We start from the raw sequence: 24,065 nt of genomic DNA on the forward strand, positions 1-24,065 counted from the left end.
AGATTATGCAATTTTTTAAAGTGAGATTATTATTTCCTCAATTTTCCTCTACATGAACCTTCTGCTTTTTGGCTTTGGCTGCACAGTGTTAAGTCTAATGATGCTGTTTGCTCATTATTGTTGATAATGTTATCAGTGCACAAAGAATGATCCTAATGTGTGTAATTATGGGAAATGAGACAGGGAAACCCCCATGGCTTTGTAATTGTTTGGCATGTGTTGATATTTGTCAAACCACATGTCAGGTTTTTTAATTACTGATGTTTTGCATTAACATTAAGATTAGGATGGAAATGCTACAAGGAGCTCAATAAATGGCTTGTCTGATTTAACACAAGGCATTTTGACATGTCACAGAAAGACACGAGTGTAAATGATAGAAGCAATCATGGCTGAGCAGCTTTAGTTTCAGGAAGCTGGTATTGTGCATGTGTCACAGTGATAAGGTCAGAGAGCTGTTGTCTTGAACAATAATGTCTAGTTTGTTGTTTATCAGGTATTTATGCTGTAATAACATCCCCCTGGTCTCTTCACAAAAAACATTTATTTAGTTTATTTAACTTAATTTATTGCAGAAAATTACGTGACAGAAGTCTACAGTACAATAACCCCATGTTGTAAACATAGTTGACATGTTCGCAATTACTTTTAGTGTTTGTTTTCCTCATATTGTTTATTTGTTGTACCTGCTGTGTGCTTGGCAAAATTACTGATCTGACAATATATATTCTGACAGTATTACTACTGTTTATTGTGCTTGGATGAAGTGCATTCATTTTTTTGGCTACTAAAAATATATTTATTTATTTATTTATTCATTTATGATTTACATTATTGCCCTACTACATCATATAGGCATTGCTTTGTGGGGATTTTTTAAATTTTCCCTTAACGATTCAAGATACATTCGGAGCATATTATATTTACAAGAGGACAAGCAGCAAGATTTGAATCGGTTCATTGTTGTGTTTTATGTGTCTCACGTGTAGCAGTGACAGATGTGCTTGTTACTGGCACTGAGGGTTGCCTCTTGGAAACCCCCTCCTCCACAGCCCTGTGCAGTCTCAGTCTTCCGCTCCCTTGCGCCCTCCTCTCCGCTCGTTTGGTATTCTGAGCGGGCTGTCTGCAGCATTGCAATTTCACCCTTGTTTATTATGGTGCAGACATATGAGGAGAGATGAATTCCGTATCCTGCATGCGTGTCTGTCTGCCTCCGCCTGGGTGTGTGTGTGTGTGTGTGAGGTCGCAGCACATGCTCAGTAGTGTCTGTGGAGGAGCGAGGCTGAGCTTGCGACGCTGTACGTGCAGGCTGAGGTCACAGCACAAGCTCAGTGAACACCTCTCCGGAGTGAATGCGTGGTTCTCCATTTTGAGCACCTAGAAATAGGTGTGAGAGGGGAGTTCATTCCAACGAACAGTATACACACACAGTGTCATCACCCAACCTTTAGGGCTCGATGTCAGAAATGGACGATCTGTTCAGTCCCCGGAGGTAGGTCTGCGATCATATTCTCCTGCTTTCTCGTGCCGTTATTGGTTGCTGCGCGAGTGTCGGCTCGTTTTATTTCCATGGGTTGCCTTCCAGCTGTCTGACTAAACTGTGTGATGTTTGCAGGGCTGTCCGCGTCGCTGTCATTGTGTTTGTGTCGGGGCTGACTGGTGCACATAGTGTCAGTAGAGCAGAGAGCTGCATGCTGTTGAACATGCAGGCTGTCACTGCAGCTCACATACCGTTACGCGTTTGCGCTGCCACAATGGGATTACCGTAGTATCACGCCTTTGTTACAACAATTCCTCTGAAACTCCTGTGTACGCACAGCGTGTACGTTTGCATCCCCGGGTAGTGCACGGATAGATGTCCGTCCAGCGTAGTTATCTGACGGTATGAAGAGCCGGAGAGGCTTCCCCTGGCTCCATTTTGCAGCTGCTGTTTACAAACCGGGATGACATGGCGCATGAAGCGTTGCTGAGGGTGCAACCAAACCTTTACAGCTGTGATTTCAACAGGCTGCTTGTCACGTTACTATTACCGTAAAGTTGAGTCTGTGTTTTTTTTTCTGTCGTGCTGCAATTATGTCAGTGTGCCAAAGTCTCGCGCTGTGATTGGGGGAAATTGATGGAGGGGGCGGGGCAACCATTGATTGCAGACGGTCCGTGGCAGACACACACAAAGTTGACCAGACTGTCGTTGTTGTTTGGGTTTAATAAGTAAGCCTGTAATCACTTCACACGACTGTGTGCTAATGCTGAGTTAAAGCTGAACTTGTAAGCAACAAATGGCTTTGTGTTAATGTGTTTAGTGTGCAGGTAAAATAAATATTATTTTATACAGTGTTACACTACATTTTATAATAATAAATACATTCAGAACAGCAGATTTTTTTTTATTTCTGCCTTACTGTCTACATAAATAAGCAGGAAATTAAAAGAGAAGCTGGCAAGTAATTTATTTGTTTTTTTATTGTTGTGTACAAGAATGCACATGACAATTAATGGAAGTATTTTCAAAGACATGAGTTTATCACATGCACTTACAGTTCCCTGCTGTTTCTTTTCAAGTGTACCTGCAGTCTATATGGAAACTCCTTCCTGCTGCGATCTGTATTCTGCCTCCTCTCTCAGGACCTGTGCAGCATTAAAACATGGCTGTCTTCAGACACGCTGTTCTTGTTCTGGTGCACAGGTTCTCATTTGTCATCCTTACAGCCTCCTGCCAAAATGCACTGTGGACCTGGCTGACTGCACTTTGTCAGAAACACGTTTGCAGAACTTTCTGAGCAGGAGCACAGTCCAGACTCAAACATGCTCACTGTATTTCACATTTTTCTTTTTTAATAGGTCATATGTTCCTTCAACTATTTAGCATTGTAGATATAACGCTTTAATGTTGGTTGATTTGTAAAAAGTAGGATGATAGACACTGCTCACTTAAAACACCAGTTTTAAAAGGTTCAGCAAAATAATGGCATGTGAAACCCAGCCTGAAGTAGGTTTAAAGTGTTAAAAGCTAGTCTAGAGTGCTGATGATGCAGGAAACCACATTATTTTATCTTTATCAGCACTCTTCATCACTTTGGCTTCTTTTAGTCTGCCGTTTTCTGAGTGTGTTCAGTTTGTTCTATCTGATGAGAATGTTTGTAATAAAATAAAATTAAGTATTTCAACATGGTCTGGAACAGAAGGCTTTTTTGGCAGTGGGTCATGTACTGCAGCTGAAATTCAGCCTTTGGCCCATGTTGATATCTCGCTGTGTGCCAGTGGCGCTGTCAGCCATAGTTCATAACAGTATAGATTTCAGCTCTAGTCACTGTATAATGTCTGAGGATGAGGTATGTAAAGACGGGGAAAGGGGAGCTGTGGCCAACACGTTCTAGCCGTAGAGCCTGTGTGGTTTAAGGTCTGCAGAGAGACGCGAGGGTTGTGGCCTCTCAAATTTCTTCCAGGTCTCTATGATGGAGTGCGAGCTTCTCTGGGTGCAAATCACGCTGACAGATTCTGGGCCGCCCTGTGCTCGCTTGTATGAAAATCGGTGCCGTTACCTAGGCAACAGAGAGGAAAGGCTTTTCAAAAGGAACATCTTGTCATTTTCTTTAATCCACTGCAGCTGGAGATTCAGAACACTATTATTAAATTGCAGTTGCTATGGCTACCACCATTTGTACCGGCAGCCGTTTGTGAGACTCTCACCCTGCATAACTAGAGCCAGCTCCCCCACCTCCACCTCCACCCCTCCTCTTTTAGGGGATTCTGTTTTATGGCTGCATCCATAATATCAGGCCTGCAAATGTGCTCTGCACAGCTCGCTGTACAGAAGCAGATGACCGGGAATGTTCTCCTGAAATCTTTATTTACTTTTTAGAATCAAACACTACTTGCTTTTCTCACATGGAACTTGAGTTCCACAATATAAAGTACAGGCCTTGTCTCTTTTTTGGCGTTATTTGATTGTGTCTTTGTCCTAAATTGTATCTAAGGTTTTCTTTTCTCTCCATGCTTTTGTCAGTAATAATACCCAGTTGTGAGTGGGCATCATAACTGTTTGTGCTATAAACCTGTTCTGTTGATTCAACAGGACTCATAATGCTAACAATGCAGAGTTTTGCAGTTTAATATGTGGACAAAGAAATATATATATTTTCAATCTGCTGTCTTTGCTTTTTCTCAGGCGATTAAACAGCACACAAGGGGAAATCCGAGTGGGACCCAGTCACCAGGTAAGTCACTGTGTACACACACACAAACACACACACACATATTAATGTGACTGTGATCTTCCTTTAAAATTATCAACAGGAAAGATTCCAAATAATGGATTTTTTGCTAATATATGCACTGTGGACACAAAAAGCACAACTCAGCAACAACTTACCTTCTGATCTGCCAATAAAGATATTTTCTTTTTTATATCTTAAAGCCATTGTAGGCCAGGTCGGATGCTGGGCCTCTTTCATTGTTCATCCCTAGTGGATATGTGTGTTCAAAATAAGAGTGGGAGAACAGTTCCCTTAACTCATAGTCCAATTTATTATTCAGACCCAAACAGGACACGTTGCACTCTTGGCTTTAAGTTTTGTGTTTTCACAGCACAGCACAAACTTTCTGTCTAAAACAGCAATTGTATTTGGTGGTGGCAAAACTGTAGAATGTGACACAACTATGTATTTCTTATTATATCCCTCCCAAAACATGCTTTACTACAAAGTTTCCATCAGCGTTTTAAATAAAGTGCTACAGTTTAAATTAAGATTACAAGATGAGTACAAATAATCCTTAGTACAGCAATCTCTAATCTACAGTAATTTTTGTGTTTACCAGTGAATGTACACATATGCATCTATTCAATGATATAGATGAACTTTCTTGTCAGTTGATCACCAGCAGTAGTAAAGGTAATCTGAGTTGTGTAGTTTTGTGTAAGGAATTGTGACTGTAACTTGTCCTGTTCTCGCTGCCGCTGGTCAGCCACCCAGTGAAAAGTTGATGACAGCGAGTTGAAAGCTGATATTTTCTTCAAGCTTGCATGCTATTTGTAGTGTGACACCATCTGTCCCTCTCCTTCTCTGTGGACCTAATTAGGCCAAGCTCCCAGAGCTGCAGCCTTTCCCTTCCCCTGGTGGCCAGGCCGTGACTGAGAAAGAGGAGCTGGTCTGGATGCCCGGGGTCAATGACTGTGACCTTCTCATGTACCTCAGAGCCGCAAGGTGAGCCCAGAGAAACACAGGAACTCAAACCTGGCAGGCCTGCAAGGTCTAAGCTGTTACACTTCTTTCTCGAAAGAAATCACACATAAGATTAGCCATTAAGATAAACACAGTACATAGATTAACCATTAGAAGAAATCCAGTACATAAAAATACAAATGGAAAGTAAAGCCATCCACAGTGACCTTCCATTCTTTAACAGTGCCTCTTACATATTATTAGTTAAATAAAACTTCTGTAAATTCTTTTCATCTCACGAATGGTATGTTAATGATGCTCATTAATATAGCACTTCATCGGGTGTGGTATCAGGGGAAAATCAGTCATCTGTGCTCCATGAGATGTTGTTGCAGTTCAAGTGATGAGTGTTAACAGGTTTCCCTGGCATGTCATAGTCAGCGGCTGCTGTGTAATTAATCACTCTCTGCCACCATAGCAGAGTGTGGTTGAAATTCACAAGTCTTTTTTATCAGTTATATTTGTTAACCAGCATTGTCTACCCAGACCTTGGTTTTTTTTTAGCAAAATAATCAATTTATTGTGATGTATAAAAGCTAAACATTTTTTAGATCAGGACCGTCAAAGCTTACAATTTTGTCTTGGAAATGGCTTAAATGATTGCACTCAATGCTTGTCATCATGTATTATTATCTCTCCTTCAAGTGAAGTGATGTTTTGGTTATTGTAATCTTTATAACATTGTGTGCCCACAGGAGCATGGCTGCCTTTGCAGGGATGTGTGATGGAGGCTCAACAGAAGATGGGTGTCTAGCAGCTTCTCGAGATGACACTACATTAAACGCACTTAACACTGTAAGTGGCAACGCTGCAGGTCTAACTCTAGTGATCAATCATGCACATGCACAATAAACTACTCCCCGAGTTTCACAATAAAAGGTGGGTTCAGCTGTGCAATGATGGGCAATGATAAGGCCCCTAAGCCAGCTGATGGAGCCCCCTTCAGTGAACCCAGCCTCAGAAGATAACAATACATTCAGCATAATGAGGGATTTGTCCGTCACATTGACAATGAATACTGAGGAATCAAGCACAAGAAAGAGATTAGAATCATCATAAACAGGACATTTATATGCCGACTCTATAAACTGGAAAATTAACATAGCGGGCAGGTCATTGTCTCTTGACCTTCCTCTTTATTTGCAATTCCAATGAGTGATGCTTGTTTATTCTCAGAGGAAGAGCTCCAGCACTGCCTGTTTCACCCAATTGAATGTGACACAGAGCTTGAAGCTGCACAGCAGTTGCCTTTGTCACTGTGTTGTTCGTTTCCAGGCTGGTTCTTGGGTCTTGGCATAGTATTTTCTACTGATGCTAGAAAATTTGTAAACATAACCTGGGTGTTCAAATTCTTTTGAAATTGCATTTCAGCTAAATAAAAGTGTGAATACAGATGTGTGATACTGCACGTTAGAGTAAGTAATCATAAATGTGTGCTGAAATCATTTATTTATTTATTTATTTCACAGCTTCACGAGAGCAGCTATGATGCAGGCAAGGCTCTGCAGCGTCTAGTGAAGAAGCCAGTACCCAAGCTGATAGAGAAATGCTGGTCTGAAGATGAAGTGGTAAGACAACAATTCCTTTAATTATTATTTTACAAAGGTATAATGCTTAAATAGTCAAAGGACATTATTATAAATTTGTGTTAAGAGGGTAGTTTTTTGTGGCATGGGTACCTGCTGCCTGTCAGAGCTGACTTTGTGTCTTTAGAGGGAGCTGTTGAGAGAGTTAACATAGGGCTCTTGGCCCAGCCTCACACAACATCAGTAAAACCACTCGTAGGTTTCCAGCTCCTCCAAGGCTGAAAAGCAGCTGCATCCTGTTTATCACCCACAGAATAAATCTTTAGCATGGAAGTCTGGAAAGGGAAAAGACCGAGGGCTGGTAATGTTAGCCTCCATTTGAATTTAGATGTGAATTTCACCACAGCTGGAATCAGAAAATGGCAGCCCTTCTCCCTGATCAAACACCACATCATGAGTGGGAAGGAGGGGAATCAAAGCGCTGAATTATAACCATGTCAGAACGAGTAAGCACTGCGGCTTTGGCCTTGATGCATTGTGACACACTGCACTGGGTGTTTGTATACCTACTCCCTTTTAAAGATAACACTACTGACTGATCTGACTGTAGATCAACACGAGGAAACATAAAGCTTTCTTTCTCTTGGGCGAATTGTCTTTTTTTCTTCTTCTTCTTTGATGTTGTTTTGTAATGCTGAAGCTTGACAGTCTTTTGTTGGGATTTGATTCTGGATGTAGTGGATGTCAACAAGCATTATACATGTTGGTTGGGCACATTCATATTACACGTGGTAGGACCACAAGGAATCACAACTAATTAAGGCAGCAGGCTTTTTGTGGACTGTTTATGAATTTCCTTTATTTATGTACACTTTATAACATTAAGCTACACAGCCTCGGCAAAGGTAATTAGAGTGTGTGGCATTCATGTTAATAGGAGGTTTCATTACCACACTCCACCACAGCAGGTTGACCACAGACCCCTTTGCCTTGACAGTGAAACTGTAAATAATCTGATTCAGACAATGTTATTAGTACTTTGGTATTTTGAATAGACAAATATAATGTGTTATGAAATGTATGATCCTGTTTGATACATTGATACTATAATCATAAAAATATTGATAACATCTGACATGAAAAAACTCTTTACTTAATGACAGCCCTATCACCCCTTAAAAACTATTGGATTGATGGGAATTGATCACATTTATTTAGGTTGATATGATCATTCTACATGCAGGCTATTCACACTTGTAGAGCCATGTCATGTTCCAACAGCATTATGCAACTAGGAGCCGAGTAGATGTCAGGGAGTCCAGATCACAATGTCAGCCATGTTGATAGTGTGAGTTTGTGTGTGTGGGTGGAGGCGGACAGCAGGCCGTCTGTGCTTCACCTGCCCCACAGCGTCTGCAGCCTGGGGAAGCAGCGTCTCAACTCGGGCCAGCCAAGGACACAGCTTCCAGTGATCTGATCACCACTTGTGCCTTTTCAGCCCTGCAGCCTTGAGGGACAGGTGTAAATGTAGCTCCAACCTTGACGCACTCACAGAAACCAGCCCTGCTGCTCTTCATTTATTTATCACCCTTTGGTCTGCCTCTCCTCCTCTCCCACTTCCATCTCAGCCCCTCCAGGACTGGCTTCATTATTCCTGCCTGCTCTTTTTTCACCCCAGTCATTTCTTTAGAGATGTGAATAAAACTGACAGCGGGGGCTGCTGAAATGACAGAATCAGCCTGTCTCCGGGGTCACTTGGCACCCCCCTCTCCTTGCTTTGACTTCTCTTGCCCCCCACCCTACCTCTGCTGTCTCTGCCTGCAGCTGCTGCCACATAGCATATAATCCTGAACCTCATCTCAAACCCATTAACTCAAGAAAATATTTCTCACACACAGATATGGCATGATCATGAGTGAGCCATCCAATTACAGCACTAGAGGAAGTGACAGTTTCACAAATCAGTGTTTTATTTTTATTGTCCTCTCACAGGACTCCAGAAGGATTTGTAGCATTTGTCACTGTGGCATTCTTAAAACAACTGAAAAGCACCACTCAAAGCATGGATGTGTCAGTAAGGTGATTACGATACATTACACCAGAGAAGACTCTCATTCATTCTCAAATAAATAAAATATAAAACGATAAATAATTCATCAGAAAACCTCTGCTGCATAGTCTTTGCTCTAGCTGTTGTTGAGGGCAGAGGAGCAGTTAGTTTAACCACCAAGAAAAAAAAGGAAAATCTAATCTGTTATTATGGGTTTGTGAAACCATTCCAGACAGTCAGACATAGAGCAGTCATCTACATTTACAAACCCAGAAAGGCGATCCCACTGCACCACTTGTTCTAGTCTCTGTTTTATCAGGTGCCAAATCAATGCTTACTGCCCACACAGAGCTTCTCTTCACCTCAGTGATAGTCTGAATAGTGAAAATAAGCCTGAGCCGAGAAGCATACAGGTTGTTTCTTTTATGCAGTTTATTTGTTCACTGATGCCTTGTTGTGAAATAGCTGCTGTGTTGCAACAGTGGATAGTTTTTCTATCTGAATGACTGCTTGATGTAAAACATGAAACCAAAATTTAGCTGACAGGATGTGATTGTCAGCAGCAGGAACAACTTTTCAATCTGGAAGGGTTTTTTGTTGAGCAGATGTCAGGTTATAAAAACAGCTACACAGGTATTTTGTTTTCTACAGTTATAACATATTGTGCATATGCAGCTTCAATCTTTACTTGACCATCTCTAATGATCAAATCTGTATTGGATATAATAATCATGAAGATTCTACAGAATTGACTTCACTCACAAGTCATGTATTTAGACCATATTTTTTGCTGGTTGAAGTAAAGCCACTAGTATAAAGAAACCTACATACCTGAGGCTGCTGCCTTTCCCTGTGGTGAATATAAGGTGCTAGTAATGCACTGGCCATCAGGAGGTGCCATATAAACAATCAGAGGCAGCAGCAGGAGCAGCAGCGGTAGTGCTGTGCGTCACCATGTCAGAGACAGAGAGGCTGATCTATGACTGCTGCAGGGCGGGAGGTCTATTCCTCAGCCAGCTGCACTGTGCCGCGGCTTATCTCCGGTGGTGTCTTGGACTGATGGATGACTGGAGCAGGCTGCAGAAATCACTGAGATGGGAGGGGAAAGAGCAAGGCCAGGGAGAGGAGACAGAATATACAGCAGCCCCCCAGTGGTAGAACACAAGCTTTTACAGACCTGCTTGTTGTTTATGTCCAATAAAAAAAAGCACGGTTGGGTGATAGAATTAAAACACACTGTCCTCTGTTCTTTTGCTGCAGGCTGCACAAGGTTTAATGTCAACAGTGTAATTTCTCAGCATCATGCACAGTGGCAGCAGTGTTTCTGTAAAGTTGTTTGGTAACTAAATAGCAGGCAGGATGGGTGTGTGCTGGAATTTCCTGTCACCTTTTGTGTCTGAGAAAGCGGCCAATGTTAGTTTGTCTGCCAAAGGTCACAATGCTATAATGTTTATTATTCTGTAAATGTGATCCAGCCTTTTTGGTCTGTAAGAAGTAAAACTATAGCTACTGAACACTGTCATTTAGCCTTTTGTTTAATATTCAGGGTCATACTTTTCTTTCAACATCAGCACATTACCATGTAGAATATCTAAACTTATACAGTACCTGAATGTATGGTTTCAGTGCAAAGAGGATGTGGGTAGTGTAGTGTCTGTCAGTGCGGTTCCCCCTGTTTAAGCATGTTGTGATTTCCTCTTTGTGCACTGCGGCCAGTCTATTTACGAGCTGATGTTTCATAACAGACATCAGTGTTTGTTTTTTGCCCTCTTGGTTTTGGTTAGCTGACGAATTGTCCTCTGCCCTTTGCTTTTATACACAGTAGGCCTGGAAAGGTCAGCTTTTAACAACAAGTCAAGTATAATGACTCCATATTGTGTGGAAGCAGTTTTGTTTGCTGTTGGATGGTCTTGCGTCAGTGTGTGTGTGTGTGTGTGTGTGTGTGTGTGTGTTTCAGGGAATGACATTTAGCAGGAATTATGTTCCCTGTGTGAGCTTGCCCTCTGTTTGTCATTATGATACCATCTTTGTGCCTATGACCGCATTATCTTAACCAGTTTTACAACTCCCAACAATCAGCTCTCAAGCAGGAAGTGCGCACACACAACAATGGCCTATTGAATCATTTTTTCTCCTTCTTCTTCTCCTTTTAAATGTCTCCTCTCCTGCCTCACAATAGTGCACTGTTAGGCTCTGAGGGGAAACTTGGGGCGGGTGAAAAGCGCCAGCTCTCTGGAACACACTCAGAGAGAGAAGCCTGTTGTTTCTGCACAGCGGATGGCCATTTGGTAGCGCTTCCACCCAGCTGCCTAGCCCCCCCTCCCCTCACCCTCACCCCTTTCTCCCCCTCTCTCTCTCTCTCTCTCTGTTGCATGCTCGCTCTGGCTCTCTCAGCCCCTCCTCTGCCACTGTGTTGCCTAGCAACCAAGGGCTGGAGCAATCGGAGCAGGGGCAGAGCGATTCAGGGAGCAGATTGGCGGATGATTTATTAGCAGGGCTGGAGAGCAGTGAGCCCAGGCAGCTGAAATGGAGCCTTAAACTGGAGCCGACATGTAGAGAAGGGAGGAGGGAGCCAGCAAGAGAAAGAAAACGGAAGGGTGGAGGAGGGAAGAGGTGGGGTCGAGGGGGGGCTCTTCTGTGAAGACAAACAGACAGACTTGAGTAAATAGTACAGTTGGGGAACATAATTAAGGTGACATGATTAGGATAGATGCAGCCTACATGAGCAGGTCTAATTGATTTTTGACACAGCAGCCTCCCATTCAGCAACCACAATTTCAGGTTCATCCAAATATTAGTGCATCCTCTGGCAATGTAGCACATTTGCGAACGCAATAGATCAGAGGGATATTTACCCAGTTTTATCATCACCTGTCAAACAAGCCCTTTAATGCTGATCCTCTGCACTCTCTGCAGCAGCGTTCCACTGGGTATGTGTAGCTCTGGAAGTTTGAGTGACAGCCCAAATGGTAATCTGCCCTTAACCCCTTGAGTGGTGGAGATGGGTTTCACATGCGGGGAGCACTTCTGTTAGAGACGGCTCCATCTACTGGTTAATCAGCTGCTACACCTTCAGTCTGATGAATTCAAATTAACTGCTGTCTCATGATACTGATGGATACAGAGCTTATTGTTGTTCAGCTGTTAGGGAACTTTTGATCAGGCATCTTTTTGTTGGGATTATTTAGACTGGCTTGGTTCAGGCCTGCACTGTTATATTTGGTCTTCACAAACTAAAACTGGAAAACTTGAGTCTGTAGTGAGTGAGTTTGAGTAAAGTATAGTCATTCATTCCTGTTGGTTAGTTAGACCTCTCTCTCTCTCGCCTGTAATTTTTTCCTCCTGAATGACAGTTGTGTTTTGCAGCTGGCTGTGCTGCTTCTGTAAATTTGGCCTTTGTTCCCCACCAAAGCTGAGTATGTAAACATTCTGTGGTTACATAACGTACTGTACATGGGCATGGAAAATGAACTCCTGAGAAGGCTCCATGTCAGGTTTTCCATCTCACTTGTCTCCTTCCACCATGTCCTTTCTCTACACAAATTGTGTCAGCCTGCCTCCCCTCTCCGGCTGCCAGCTAGTTCTGCCTCCGTGCATGCTCACCCCAAAGCCCTGAATGCGTTTAAAGGACTGCTCTTAAGAAAATCGCCTGCTTTGGTGTAGTTTTAATAACAAGCAGAGGCTTGGGTTTTCTGTGTGTGTAGGGGAGAGACACAGAGCCTGCTCATTCAGTGTTAGAGGATCGAGAACAGGCTGAAAAGAGTGCTGTGCTAAACACTAACATGAAGAGCAGGACTCCACTTCAGGTTTTCCAGCCTGCTGCGAGCCAGAGGCTCTCTTGCAGAAAGATCACATGTAAAGCCTTCCCCTTTGTAGTGGAAGAGCAGAGAGTGACAAGCTATTTCTTTCTTGATAAAAAAAATCGACGTACTGTCAGAGACATTGTGGATTTGCCTCCTAATTTTTCCTTTACCTGTGGCTGGACATAGAGATTTGTGCTGTGCTCTCCGAGGACTTTTCCCTGCTTTTTGCTGGAGTTACTTGGTGGAAACGGTTGGCTGAGACCACTGAGGAACGGGGCTCGCCTCTGGAGCAAGAAAGTAAATCTGTTGGTTGTCTGCTTCGCTGGTTATGAATGTTTTCAGCCGTCGCTTTTTATGGCTCACAGTCTGTGGCTCTTAAAGGAGAAGAAATATATTTAGGTTGTACAGATTTTTTTGATCGGTGTTGTTTTTGTCCTCATTGAAGTGAGGTGGCATGTTCACATTCAGTTTTCGTGTCAGATTATAGCCGATGTTATAAAGTAGCAGTTTCTGTCATCATGTAGCTCAGCGCTTTTTACTTTTGTCACAATATTTTTGTGAATTTTACATTTAGATGATTTTAAAATTGGCAAAATATAAAGACAGAAACAGAAATCGTCCACCATGCACAGAGATATTATCCTGCTTATTTTCCGTTTTAACTTTAGGTTTTGACTTTGAACTTTGATTCGTGAGACATATTCAACATGCTGTTGTGTATGTTTTTATGTTAAATAGCATTAGTCTAACAGTATTTTATCTGCACATGAAAAGACAAGCTTAATCTCAGCCTCTCTCCCTGACTTACTTGTCATTTCCTCTCTGGTTTTTACCCTGACATGGCTGTGTTTGCTCCGGAGTTTAAACGGCTACACAGGTTTCTGAAATACACATCAAGCCTTTCTCAAACCACAGACACAAAATGAAAACAGTTTTTTTTTTCATCGTGGTGCTAAGCAGTTAACTTTATGCAGTCTCAGTTTAGCTGACTTCACAGATACTAACTGCTCTTTTTTTCTATCTCTCTCTCCTCCTCTGTGAAAAATTGCAGAAGCGCTTCATTAAAGGGTTGAGACAGTTCGGCAAAAACTTCTTCAGGATCCGGAAAGAGCTGCTGCCCAACAAAGAAACAGTAAGTTCATCTATTTCTTTTTGTACCGTGAAACTTTTCCTGTGTGTGTTTTAAAATGCCAAACCATATAATCCAAGGTACACGGACTTTAATTGTAACTAAAGGAAAGGTTGAGCAGTAAAACATTTTTAGTGTGGTATTTTGAGCATGGCTGGTTTTTAACCAGAGGCCTTATTGATAAGAAGTACTGCCTGCCAACAACTGTACTGCAGTATTATCAGATCTCACTTCAGGCTCATTGAGAAAGGAAAAAAAACAAAACACTTGTTATACCTGAGAGGAGAAAAAAGCTTGATGTAATTCACAGACAGACACTGACGTTACAAGCGGAACATTAATTAGCACCCTCTGTTAGCAAGTCGTAAACAAGAGGGATTTGTGTTTATAGCATAAGTCAGGTCTGAGGAGCAGTCTGTTGTGTGTCTGTGTTATTATATCACATTTTTTAGCAACTTTCAGCATAATGGCTTCCACTGGGTTTGGAAAAGCAGCTTATGGTGGGAAAGATTTTTGCAGCTGTGCTTTTAAACAACACTAAATTATATAAAGTCAGTGAATAAGGCACATTTATGTCAAAAGTTACTTAGTTTAAGTTAAGTGTCTTCTTTCAAAGGTCCAATCAGTAATTTCTGAAAAATATAGATGTATTAAATAAGGAAACGCTGCCTTATTTGCAGACACTGCTGATGTAAACAAACCATTAACAGCATACAAAAATATGTGTTGCATTCACATTTGTACTTTTTTTACATACAGTTGTAAAGTTTTGTTGTCTCTGTGCTTTTGATTGAAGGAGAAGAAGTTGCCACGCTTTGTATTATTTACATACACAGAGGGATGTTCCTCTTCCCTCTATGTTTGTGTGTTTATGCACGTCAGTGTGCTAATCATCAATGAACAACCTGTGTCACAGTGCAGATGGGTCACATCCAGGCCTAACAATGATTAACAGTAGTTAACCTTATTGACTGTGGTCCTCATTCTAAAAACACAACAAACATTTGATTACTTGTTCAAGCTCATGTTCAGTGTTATTTTGTGATCTTTACAATAATGAGTGCTCATTGAGCTTCATCCCTTTAAACTTGACTGTAATTGGCAGTGAGTGGAACATGGTGTATATATTGCTTCAAAGTCCTCTGCACCTCTGACATGGCTGTTAAATTATTCTTAGATATGCGTTGTGATTCATAAAACAGTGCAGACTTTGCTGTTTCTGTGAGGCTGCTCCTGCTGGAAGTATGCCGACACAGTGCTGACACAGACATCAAAGAGAAATCAAAGGTGTTTGTCATACTTCTCATCTGCTGCGTTGCCTTGTCTGCTGTGAGGTGAGGGTATGTCAGCTCCCGTTTCCCAAAAACCCTACACATGTAATTTTTTTACTCTTTAGTGTCACCTCCTTTGTCCTACATTTGTCATTCCTCAGAACCAATTTGAACTTCTTGAATAAGAGATTAAAGTGTATGAATACTGTTTCCTTACAGAGGTTTCTTCAATTATTTTTACTGGTTTCAAAATATATGACTCGTCCACTTGATTGGCTATAAAGGAGGTATTAATGCAATTCAACCTGGAGGGGGAGTCTACTTGGCAGAAGAGGTAATAGACCTCCTCCAGGATCTGGGCCTGCTACCACCGCAGAGGAAGATTAATTTTCCCCCTGCAAATGGAAAATAAACTGCCCTTTAAACATATGAAAAGATGGCCGGGAGAGCAAGGGGAGGGAAGAACCTGAGGAGAAGGGGTAAAGGGGTAAAATGGGCGTTATAGACACTGAAGCCTGTTGTCACACAGGAGAAAAAAAAATCTTTGCTTATGATTGAACTTGCTTTTGTGCTGTAAGACTGATCTGAGCGAAAGCCACTCAATACCCTGAGGAAAGCGTGTATTTTCTACCTGCCCATTCCTAAATCCTATCTCTGGAACATGAGCACAACAATATCTCAAGATATTTTGGGTCTGCGAAATGACTTTCCCATTATCTCCAGTCGCACACAAACATTTCTGTTATTCTACTTGCATGCCAGGCCATCAGAAAAAAGGCAGCATGTTGCAGGAATACAGGGGCTCCTGCCTGGAGTCCTGGCTGGAGTGCAAAGCATAAAGCTCTCCTGATACCCAGGGCTCTGGATGTCTAGTACAGTGTGTCTGCCCCTCACTGTTCCTCCCGCTAGCTCCTATTAGCCGCACTGCCCCTGAAGCTCCCTGCACCGCTCAAACAGCCAGTGCCAAGGGTAAGCACCCAGCACTGTGTAAACACACCAGGCCTGACTAGCACTCAGGAATGCCTTATATAAAGTCACATAAAGGCCCAGAGGGGGGAAGTGGGTGTGTTGTCTGACGGTCTGCAACTAGCTTCACTGCCACCATTTCCTTCACTCCAGAGAGGACGTCATGGAACACGAGCTCACTGCTTCACTGTTTAAACAACTAAATATGCTGAAATGGCAGATCACAGATAACTCGCCTGATACTTTTATAACACTGTTTTAGGGGAAATCAACAGCAGCTCTGCTTAGTTAAACACAGAAACTGACAGCTGAAAATGAGATGACCTCAGAAGGTTGAAACCACTTGAAATGTTACTGTATTCATTTCTCAGTTTCCTTTTACAGAGCTGAAGTCACAAAGTATAAATTGGCATCACTGAGTAAAAAAACATTACAGCAAAAGCAAGTCAGGCCTGAAATTGTATTCAGCAGAGTTTGTGTCTGAAAAAGATTTTCAATTTCATGAATTTATTCGCTTCATACGCACATATAAGTGCAGTATACTGTGTATTTATAGATCATAAAAGTGTTTCACAATAGAACACAGAGCAGCCATAATTTAATAAAGGCAGTAAGCCAGTGCAACATAATTTGCAGGCATAGAATAAAAGCATGGAGCATGTGTCTGTATCTTTATGGCTTGTTTTTTGCAACATTTTATTCTATATGTATTATTAAGCACAAACATTTGACTTTTGCACAAATTGCATTTCAATCATACTTGTTTTACCTTTTAAATGTTAGCCTAATTTATAATGGTACATTTTTATTATTGCATCCAACTGGTCCCTAAAAAATCCTGTGCGAGCCATGTTAACCTGCAGGTCAGGAGAGAAGGAATAAAACATCAAGCTGATTTGTAGAGACATTTTTATGCTGCTGGTTCCTGCTTTGTTTTGGCACTGCAGTGGAAGGTACTGTGGCAGTGTGTTTGAAAAGATAACACAGGTGAAGCCACTTTTTGTATTTGGCTCTTGTTAGTGTCACATATTAAACAGAAAGCTGTTTGTGATTTCTACATATGGGGCTCTATACTTGTTTAGTGCGTGTTATAATTTCTCAGGATGTACAGGGATAAATGACCTGATCTGATTTTTAAAAATGTGGCCTTGTTTTGTCTGGCTCAGATGAACTAGGAGGCGATGTGCCGGGCAGCACTTGCAGCATCATATTCGGTCGGAGAAAAGGGAGCACACAGTCCCCCCAGGCCCTGTCATTTACAGGATGGCCTAGAGGAGAACACTGTTCTCATCACAACCTCACAGCAGATGTTTGCCCTGGTACAATCTGTACAAACGTCAAATTGAATTCATTGCCATGTCCTTAGCTCAGCAGCCAGAACCTTGGGGATGAGTGTGATTATAAATACTTAGGTTCAAACGCTAATTAAACCAGCTACAAACTACGGATGCCTGGTCCAGTTGGCAGCAGCTGTCAGTGGTGTGACTGAACAGCTTCCGTCTTTGGTAAATGATATAACTTGTTTAGGCAGTGAAATTGCTGTCGGCTGATGGAAGCTCAACTAGCATGTATTGATGTTCTTTTAACAGACCAAAGGCAATTTAACGCAGCTGAGTGTAGGCAAAATCTTTTTTTTCCTCATCCTAATAGATGGAAGCCAGTAGAGTTGGAGCCCCCCCTGTGTAATTGAGTTCTTTGGTAAAGCTTCATGTTGTGGTTTTTAAGGGACTGGCTTATCAGCAGAACACGCCGGATCGACCCTCCAGCAAAAAAGGCACTGTTGCCATCCAATCTGCTTTCATTGGCAAAAGCGCTTACAGCAGGAAAAACACGAGTGCTGATTCTTCAGCATGTGCATCCCTGACCTGTGAAAGCAGAGCTTATTCAGTCATTCCCCAGCAGAAAGGCGCTGCACAGCAGGGAATGGCCGTGTATTTAACCACCTTTACACTCTGCACCACCAGCCAAGTTTTCTTTAAAAAAAAAAATTCATTCTCCATCATCTTCCAGGCTTCACTGTGCTGTATGTAGATTTTTGAATTAAAAGAATTTGAGTCCAGTAGAAATGAAACAAGCTCCTTTTTTCCTTTTTAATTTATAAACAACAAAATAATTAACACAAATAATAATATAATATATATATAATAATATTTTTTTATGTCATTTTAAAATACTGAGTAAAGTTTACTCAGAATTTCACAGACACTTTAATAAGTGGTGTCAATAAAGTGTACCTTTTTTGCTCAAGAATGCACAAAATGGCCCTGCAGGTATCACAAGTATGTTTCTGACCTGCTTAACCGTATAAGCCTTTGCAAAGTTACCCCCTGCAGTTACAGGCAGCATGAGGATGATGGAAAAGTTGAGCTCCACACCGGCAATACACCTCACAACCTGCCATGAGCGAAGAATGAGCTTGAAGAATCCCAAGTGCGAGGGTCGAGCACATGTATAATTAAACCCTGGTTTGATTTAGCTCAGACATACTTCCCCCTTCACCTTTAGTGAAATGAATCACGGACAAATCCTCCCTCCTCCGGGCTGCAGACCATGGAGGAAACAGGAGGAGCACAGGTTCATGCTACAGTAATGGATGTTTACACAACTCGCTATCAGCCACCAGAAACCACATGCCCCCTGCGCTCTCTGCAGCTCAACTGCTGCTAAATGTGTAGCTGGGTTTTTTTTTTTTTTTGCTGAGATTTTTTAGGACTTGTTGTGGTTGAATTCTGTGCTGATTGTCCATTGTTACCCACTGCTGGCTCTTTATTTCCTCATACTCGGCACTCCCTCCCCCTTTTTCCTCAGCTCTCCCCTGTTCTCTCCTCCTTCCCTTGCTCTTGCCAGTAACGGCCTTAACCGCTTGGCTTCATGTCAAAGTAGGGGCCTTTTGTGGCTCTGTCACAAATCTGCCAGGAAAAACAGAAACCATCTGTTCAGGCCTGGGCCTGAGAGGGGATGAGGGTGTAAATACATGAGTTTAGCCCTCGCCCTCAGCCCTGCCCGTGTACACACACAGGACCACCAAGCCCAGCGGAAGATCGTGCTCTCCCACTTATCCTCAACCAGTGCTCCCACCCGCAATTATACTTCAGACTAGAGTGGTTTCTTGGTTAACCCCATTCAGTTCAAATCTTACAGGCCGGATGATAAAATGTTTTAAAACAGTGACTGATTATAAAAGTATTTTTATTTGTCACCTGCTGACCCCTGGTCCAAAAAGGTTGATGTTTATTTAAATGTATGAAAATAAATACAGTCATTCTACAAATTATTTTTAAAGAAATGAATGCTGTAATAAATAGTATCACAGCATGAAGGATAAAACTCCTGACATGTCTCTCAGCCGTGGTTCAACATCAAGGAAACATGGCTGCACATAATCTTTAACTCAATATTTATTTCACACATATGTATTTGCAAGTACACGACCATTTTAAGTGGCAATAACTGGAATGGAAGCCCTGAGTGTCGTGATAGGAGGTTAAGCCCTTTCCTTGTCGGATAATCCACCAGCCAGAAAGCTCCTGCAGATGGAAGCAGTCTAAAAGGCCTCATAATACTGAGCTTATGTTGTCACTATCATGTTCTGCGGAGTAGCAGCAGCACACTCTGTGCAGCTCTGCAGTGATTTAGTGGACTGGAGGGAAAATTATGGTGCAGGAGCTTGTGCCTTTTTCATGCGTTTCCCATACTTTTTTTTTTACTAGATATTGTTGAACTGTTTTGATGCTGATAGTTTGTGGAATTGTTTGCTTTTTACTGCCGTCTTGATTTTATGAAGAATGGTAGGCTTCAGTACACAAAACCCTCAAAAACCAAACAATGGTGGAGAAGAAGCAGAGGGTAATGAAAGTTAAAGTGTTGCTGTGGGCATATAGCAGTGTGACAAAGGGACTTTGATAGAAAAAGTACATAGTTAGTGTGAGAGATGGGACTTGAGTGGCTTCAGATGAGCCACATTTAACATGCAGGCAGCCTGGCAGAGGAAATCGGTCTGTCTCTCTTTGACACTAATTTACTCAAAAGAGACCCATTCATACACAATATTGCGATTCTATTTGACTGCTTTTCACCCAGACATCCTATATATCTCAGCACCCCTTGTCAATACAACTCATTTCAAAATTTTCCTTTGTAATGGAAGCCCTGAAATAACTTTTCAGTGCAACAGATCTTCATTGAACTTTTTAAGCCACTTTTTTGTTTCCCTCTCTCCATTTATGCCTGGCTGCACCAGCTCATCAGTGCACCTGTTTATTCCATTTTCAAAAGCCCAAGTTAATGTTTTCATTAGCCCCTGCCTAATATAATGGTACTTGACACAGTGTAAGTGATGGAGAGGCAGGGTGACCTTTCCTTGTGTCTGCCAAGCTGTTGCTGAGGCCGTGTAGTTGTCAGCCTGGAGCGAGGAGGCAGAGAGGCACGCTGAGAACAGTCATTAAGCACAGAGCAAAGCCAGCGCTCGGCACCACTCGACACTTTTGATCTGCACATTTCAATTAGATTTCACATCAGGACGCCTGCCTTCTCTCAGTTAGCACCTGCGCCCTGCCCCTCCACGACTGGCCAGCCAAGTTGAAGAGGGAGTCGCGCAGGAAATGAACAGAAAGTTCCTAAATGAATGCACAAACACATGGCAGTAGAGCCATGATAGATGATAAAATAATCAACAGCTGCTGTTTTTCCATAATGGTGATAAACAAAGAATGCTCTCAGTTATTTGAAAGCTCATACAGCATTAACCTGGCCCTCTTTATCCAAGTGTTTTTGCATGTGGAATCCATCCCACTACTCCAGATGTGCTCATCTGCAGAAGCAGAAGTCTTTAAAAGAAACCTAGCTCAAGCTGTGGGCTTTGGAAGCATTTTTCTATCAGAGCAATGGCTTTCCCAGTGCAGCACCTTAATTTACCCTGAAATATGAGAAGGTTTCATTGAGCTCAGACACCCTTTAGAAAATGTTTCCAGCACTGCTTGGCCTGGAGTCCTACAGGCTTGGGTTGATATGAATTTCCCCTAAGAGTCACATGAAGGGAGATCTTATTAAAGTGGCCAAAGCCCACTGAGTTGAGCATTTTCTGCCAATCAGAGTAGTGACTGAGTAAGGTGTCACTTGTACTGTAATGTCAGATAGTCAAACAACCCAGAGGAATAATCAGAGGTTAGTCCCAGATGCATGTTTTATCACAGTCGACAATAACAACACCTCAAATAGGCTTTGTAAAATAAAAATAATAAAAAAAAGATATGGCAACTGCTGTTACATTTGTATTTCTATTAACACTAACTGGTTATACTTTTAAATAACTGGCTTCGATTAATATTAAAAACTTCCATTTACAAATGACCACCATCGAATTCTCCCCTCCCTTCTTGTTTGTTTTGCTACATTTTGATAGACAATATAGGGCTGTTGCTGAAAAGCTGTTAATGCATTTTAGAGCGCAATGGACTGACTAATTTATGTCAAGTTTCTCAGCTAAAGCGGAGAAGGAAAACAATCAATAGCCATTAAACCTTGGGAGCTTTGTTGAACAGCAGTTTAACAGACCTCGGAGTGTAGATGGGTGCCCTCTGGGCTTTAAAGATTACAGGTGACTTACTGCTCAACCAACAATCACCCCTCCACCTTCATGTATTTGTTATGTAGCCACTAGATGGCCACTGTGGGGAGTAGTACATGGTTTAAAGGGGAAAAAAGGCAAAGCCTCTCAGGATACGACATAATTGTCTCTGACTCCTGTCACCAATTTTCAAGTCTTGTGTATTATGAATGTGGCCAGAAAGCAGCAGTTAATATGCACAGGCTGCCTCAGCAAAGTGCTTTCTGATCCATGATTGCATGTGTTAATGTTTCAGTTGGGTATTGATTTCCTGGCGTCCTTTTGTACACTGGATTTATCCGCCTCACTCGCTGGCAAGCGCACCCCTCCGAATGTTTGATTAAAGTTCAATTGACTCTTCCAGTAAAGGGGCGAGGAGCCATTTCACTCCCTATTTGTAGCGCCAAAGCTCCGCCTGACATGTTCTTTTGTTCCCATTCAACCTCCTGCCACCCAGGCAGCCACCAATGCACTGATCCTAATATCCCTGCATTCAGTCAGCCTCCTCGCCTAATCCTGGGACAGACAGGGCTGTAGCACAAACATGCCCAGCCAACTACAAATCCTGGCATGGACTGACCCACTCCGTGGCCTTTCACTGTGAAATGCTGTGCTGCCTGTTAACATGTGTTTTCCATCTTTTTTTTTTTAAATTCCACTAAAACTACAGATGTTTCACAGATGCTATTTTCCAATTTATTCAACAACTTGATCTCAGATCCTTTGATTTCTGCCTTCTCTTTGCAATCAACAACGATCCCTCATGTTTGTGTTTCTGTGATTTAGTTTCCGGGTTTAACAGTGTTGCTTGGTTGTCTTACAGGGAGAGCTAATTACCTTCTACTACTATTGGAAAAAGACTCCTGAGGCAGCAAGTTGCCGAGCCCACCGCAGACATCGCCGCCAACCTGTCTTCCGCCGCATCAAGACACGAACCGCTTCAACCCCTGTCAACACTCCCTCGCGCCCCCCCTCGAGCGAGTTTTGTACGTATATTTGGACAACAGGAGAGCCATGACCTGATGTATTGTGGCGGTGTATTTGAAGTGTGTTTCCTGTGTTTTTGTCTAGTGGACCTCAGCTCAGCCAGTGAAGATGACTTTGACAGTGAAGACAGCGAACAGGAGCTAAAGGGCTACGCCTGCCGCCACTGTTTCACAACCAGTAAGACACTAAATCTCTTATTTAATGCGCACGCTCATCATACAGACTTACTTTGGCTATTCCTGTCCTGTCTTGGGATCAGTGTGAGCCTGCACAACACGGTGCTGTGTGACAGATGGGCATCAGAGGATGTCAAGACTAATTTGATCAAATCAAACATGAGCCTACAGCTCGTTCACTCTCCACCTCATTATCCTTCCCCTCTTTCCACACAGCTGGCTCTCAGTGCCAGGCTCCCATCTGATCACACTTACACTCTAACCATCACGACAAGAGTGACTAATAACTTTGGTTTTACAGTGTTAACCTATAAAAGCTTTATTAATACACTACTGAGAGCAGAAACACAATACATATTAGAGGATAAATTGGCTAAATATACATGTTAGTAGTACTCTGCAGTATTACACTGAAAGTGTCAGATATCTTTGTGCTGTTTGTTCCTCTCAAAGCCTGTGAGAGAGCGTTATTTCACAACTTTAAATGGCTTTCCTTAGCCTCCAAGGACTGGCACCACGGGGGCCGGGAGAACATCTTGCTGTGCACGGACTGCCGCATTCACTTTAAGAAGTACGGTGAGCTGCCCCCCATCGAGAAGCCCGTGGACCCGCCACCATTTATGTTCAAACCTGTCAAAGAGGAAGAGGATGGACTCAGCGGGAAGCATAGCATGAGGACCCGACGGAACCGAGGCTCGGTGTGCCAAACACTCTTCTTCTCCACATCTATCTATCCATTTTCACATTAGGAACCACAACCTCTAGTGTTATCCCTAGAGTAGAGCCAGACTACACATCAATAAGCCACTCAACACAAGACAGTCTAGCTTTGACTTTCATAGGCATATTTTAAATTTATTATTAGGTCATGCCATTTTGATATCCTCTGTGCAATCCCTAAAATTGGTCTTGCTCACTTCATAACAGATGTCGACGCTACGTAGTGGTCGTAAGAAGCAGGCAGCTAGTCCAGATGGCCGAGCCTCGCCCACCAACGAGGATTTGCGCTCCAGTGGACGAACTTCACCCAGTGCAGCAAGTACTGACAGTACAGACAGCAAGACAGACTCCATGAAGAAGCCAAGCAAGGTAAATAACTTATAGAGTCATTCAAACCAGTTTTTGTGTGCATGTAACTTTGAAATATACCCTGATGGTTCTACTGTTTTCTCTACAGAAGATTAAAGAGGAGCCTCCTTCACCGATGAAGAGTGCCAAACGGCAGAGAGAGAAAGGAGCCTCAGACACAGAGGAGCCAGAGAGGGCCAGCGCCAAAAAGTCCAAAACACAAGTGAGTCTTTTGTTTTTTCTTACCGTAATTTATATTTGTTTT

General features: G+C 42.4%; 1 protein-coding gene across 6 annotated transcripts in view; it reads left to right on the forward strand.

Annotated features, from left to right (window-relative positions):
• The window catches only part of rerea (arginine-glutamic acid dipeptide (RE) repeats a), a 112,184-nt gene that overhangs the window by 81,606 nt on the left and 6,513 nt on the right, over positions 1-24,065 (forward strand). For 4 of the 6 annotated variants that reach the window (XM_028408868.1, XM_028408866.1, XM_028408865.1 and 1 more), the window contains 10 exons: positions 4,166-4,214; positions 5,077-5,201; positions 5,915-6,014; positions 6,689-6,787; positions 13,650-13,730; positions 22,393-22,555; positions 22,641-22,733; positions 23,231-23,430; positions 23,660-23,821; positions 23,910-24,023. In XM_028408868.1, the coding sequence (XP_028264669.1) occupies positions 4,166-4,214; positions 5,077-5,201; positions 5,915-6,014; positions 6,689-6,787; positions 13,650-13,730; positions 22,393-22,555; positions 22,641-22,733; positions 23,231-23,430; positions 23,660-23,821; positions 23,910-24,023 (1,186 nt within the window). Of the gene's footprint in view, positions 1-1,319; positions 1,493-4,165; positions 4,215-5,076; positions 5,202-5,914; positions 6,015-6,688; positions 6,788-13,649; positions 13,731-22,392; positions 22,556-22,640; positions 22,734-23,230; positions 23,431-23,659; positions 23,822-23,909; positions 24,024-24,065 lie in introns of those variants that run through there. The other 2 variants (XM_028408870.1, XM_028408871.1) reach the window with 1 other exon arrangement.

Source organism: Parambassis ranga, chromosome 7, assembly GCF_900634625.1.
Source record: "Parambassis ranga chromosome 7, fParRan2.1, whole genome shotgun sequence".
Lineage (NCBI taxonomy): Eukaryota > Metazoa > Chordata > Actinopteri > Ambassidae > Parambassis > Parambassis ranga.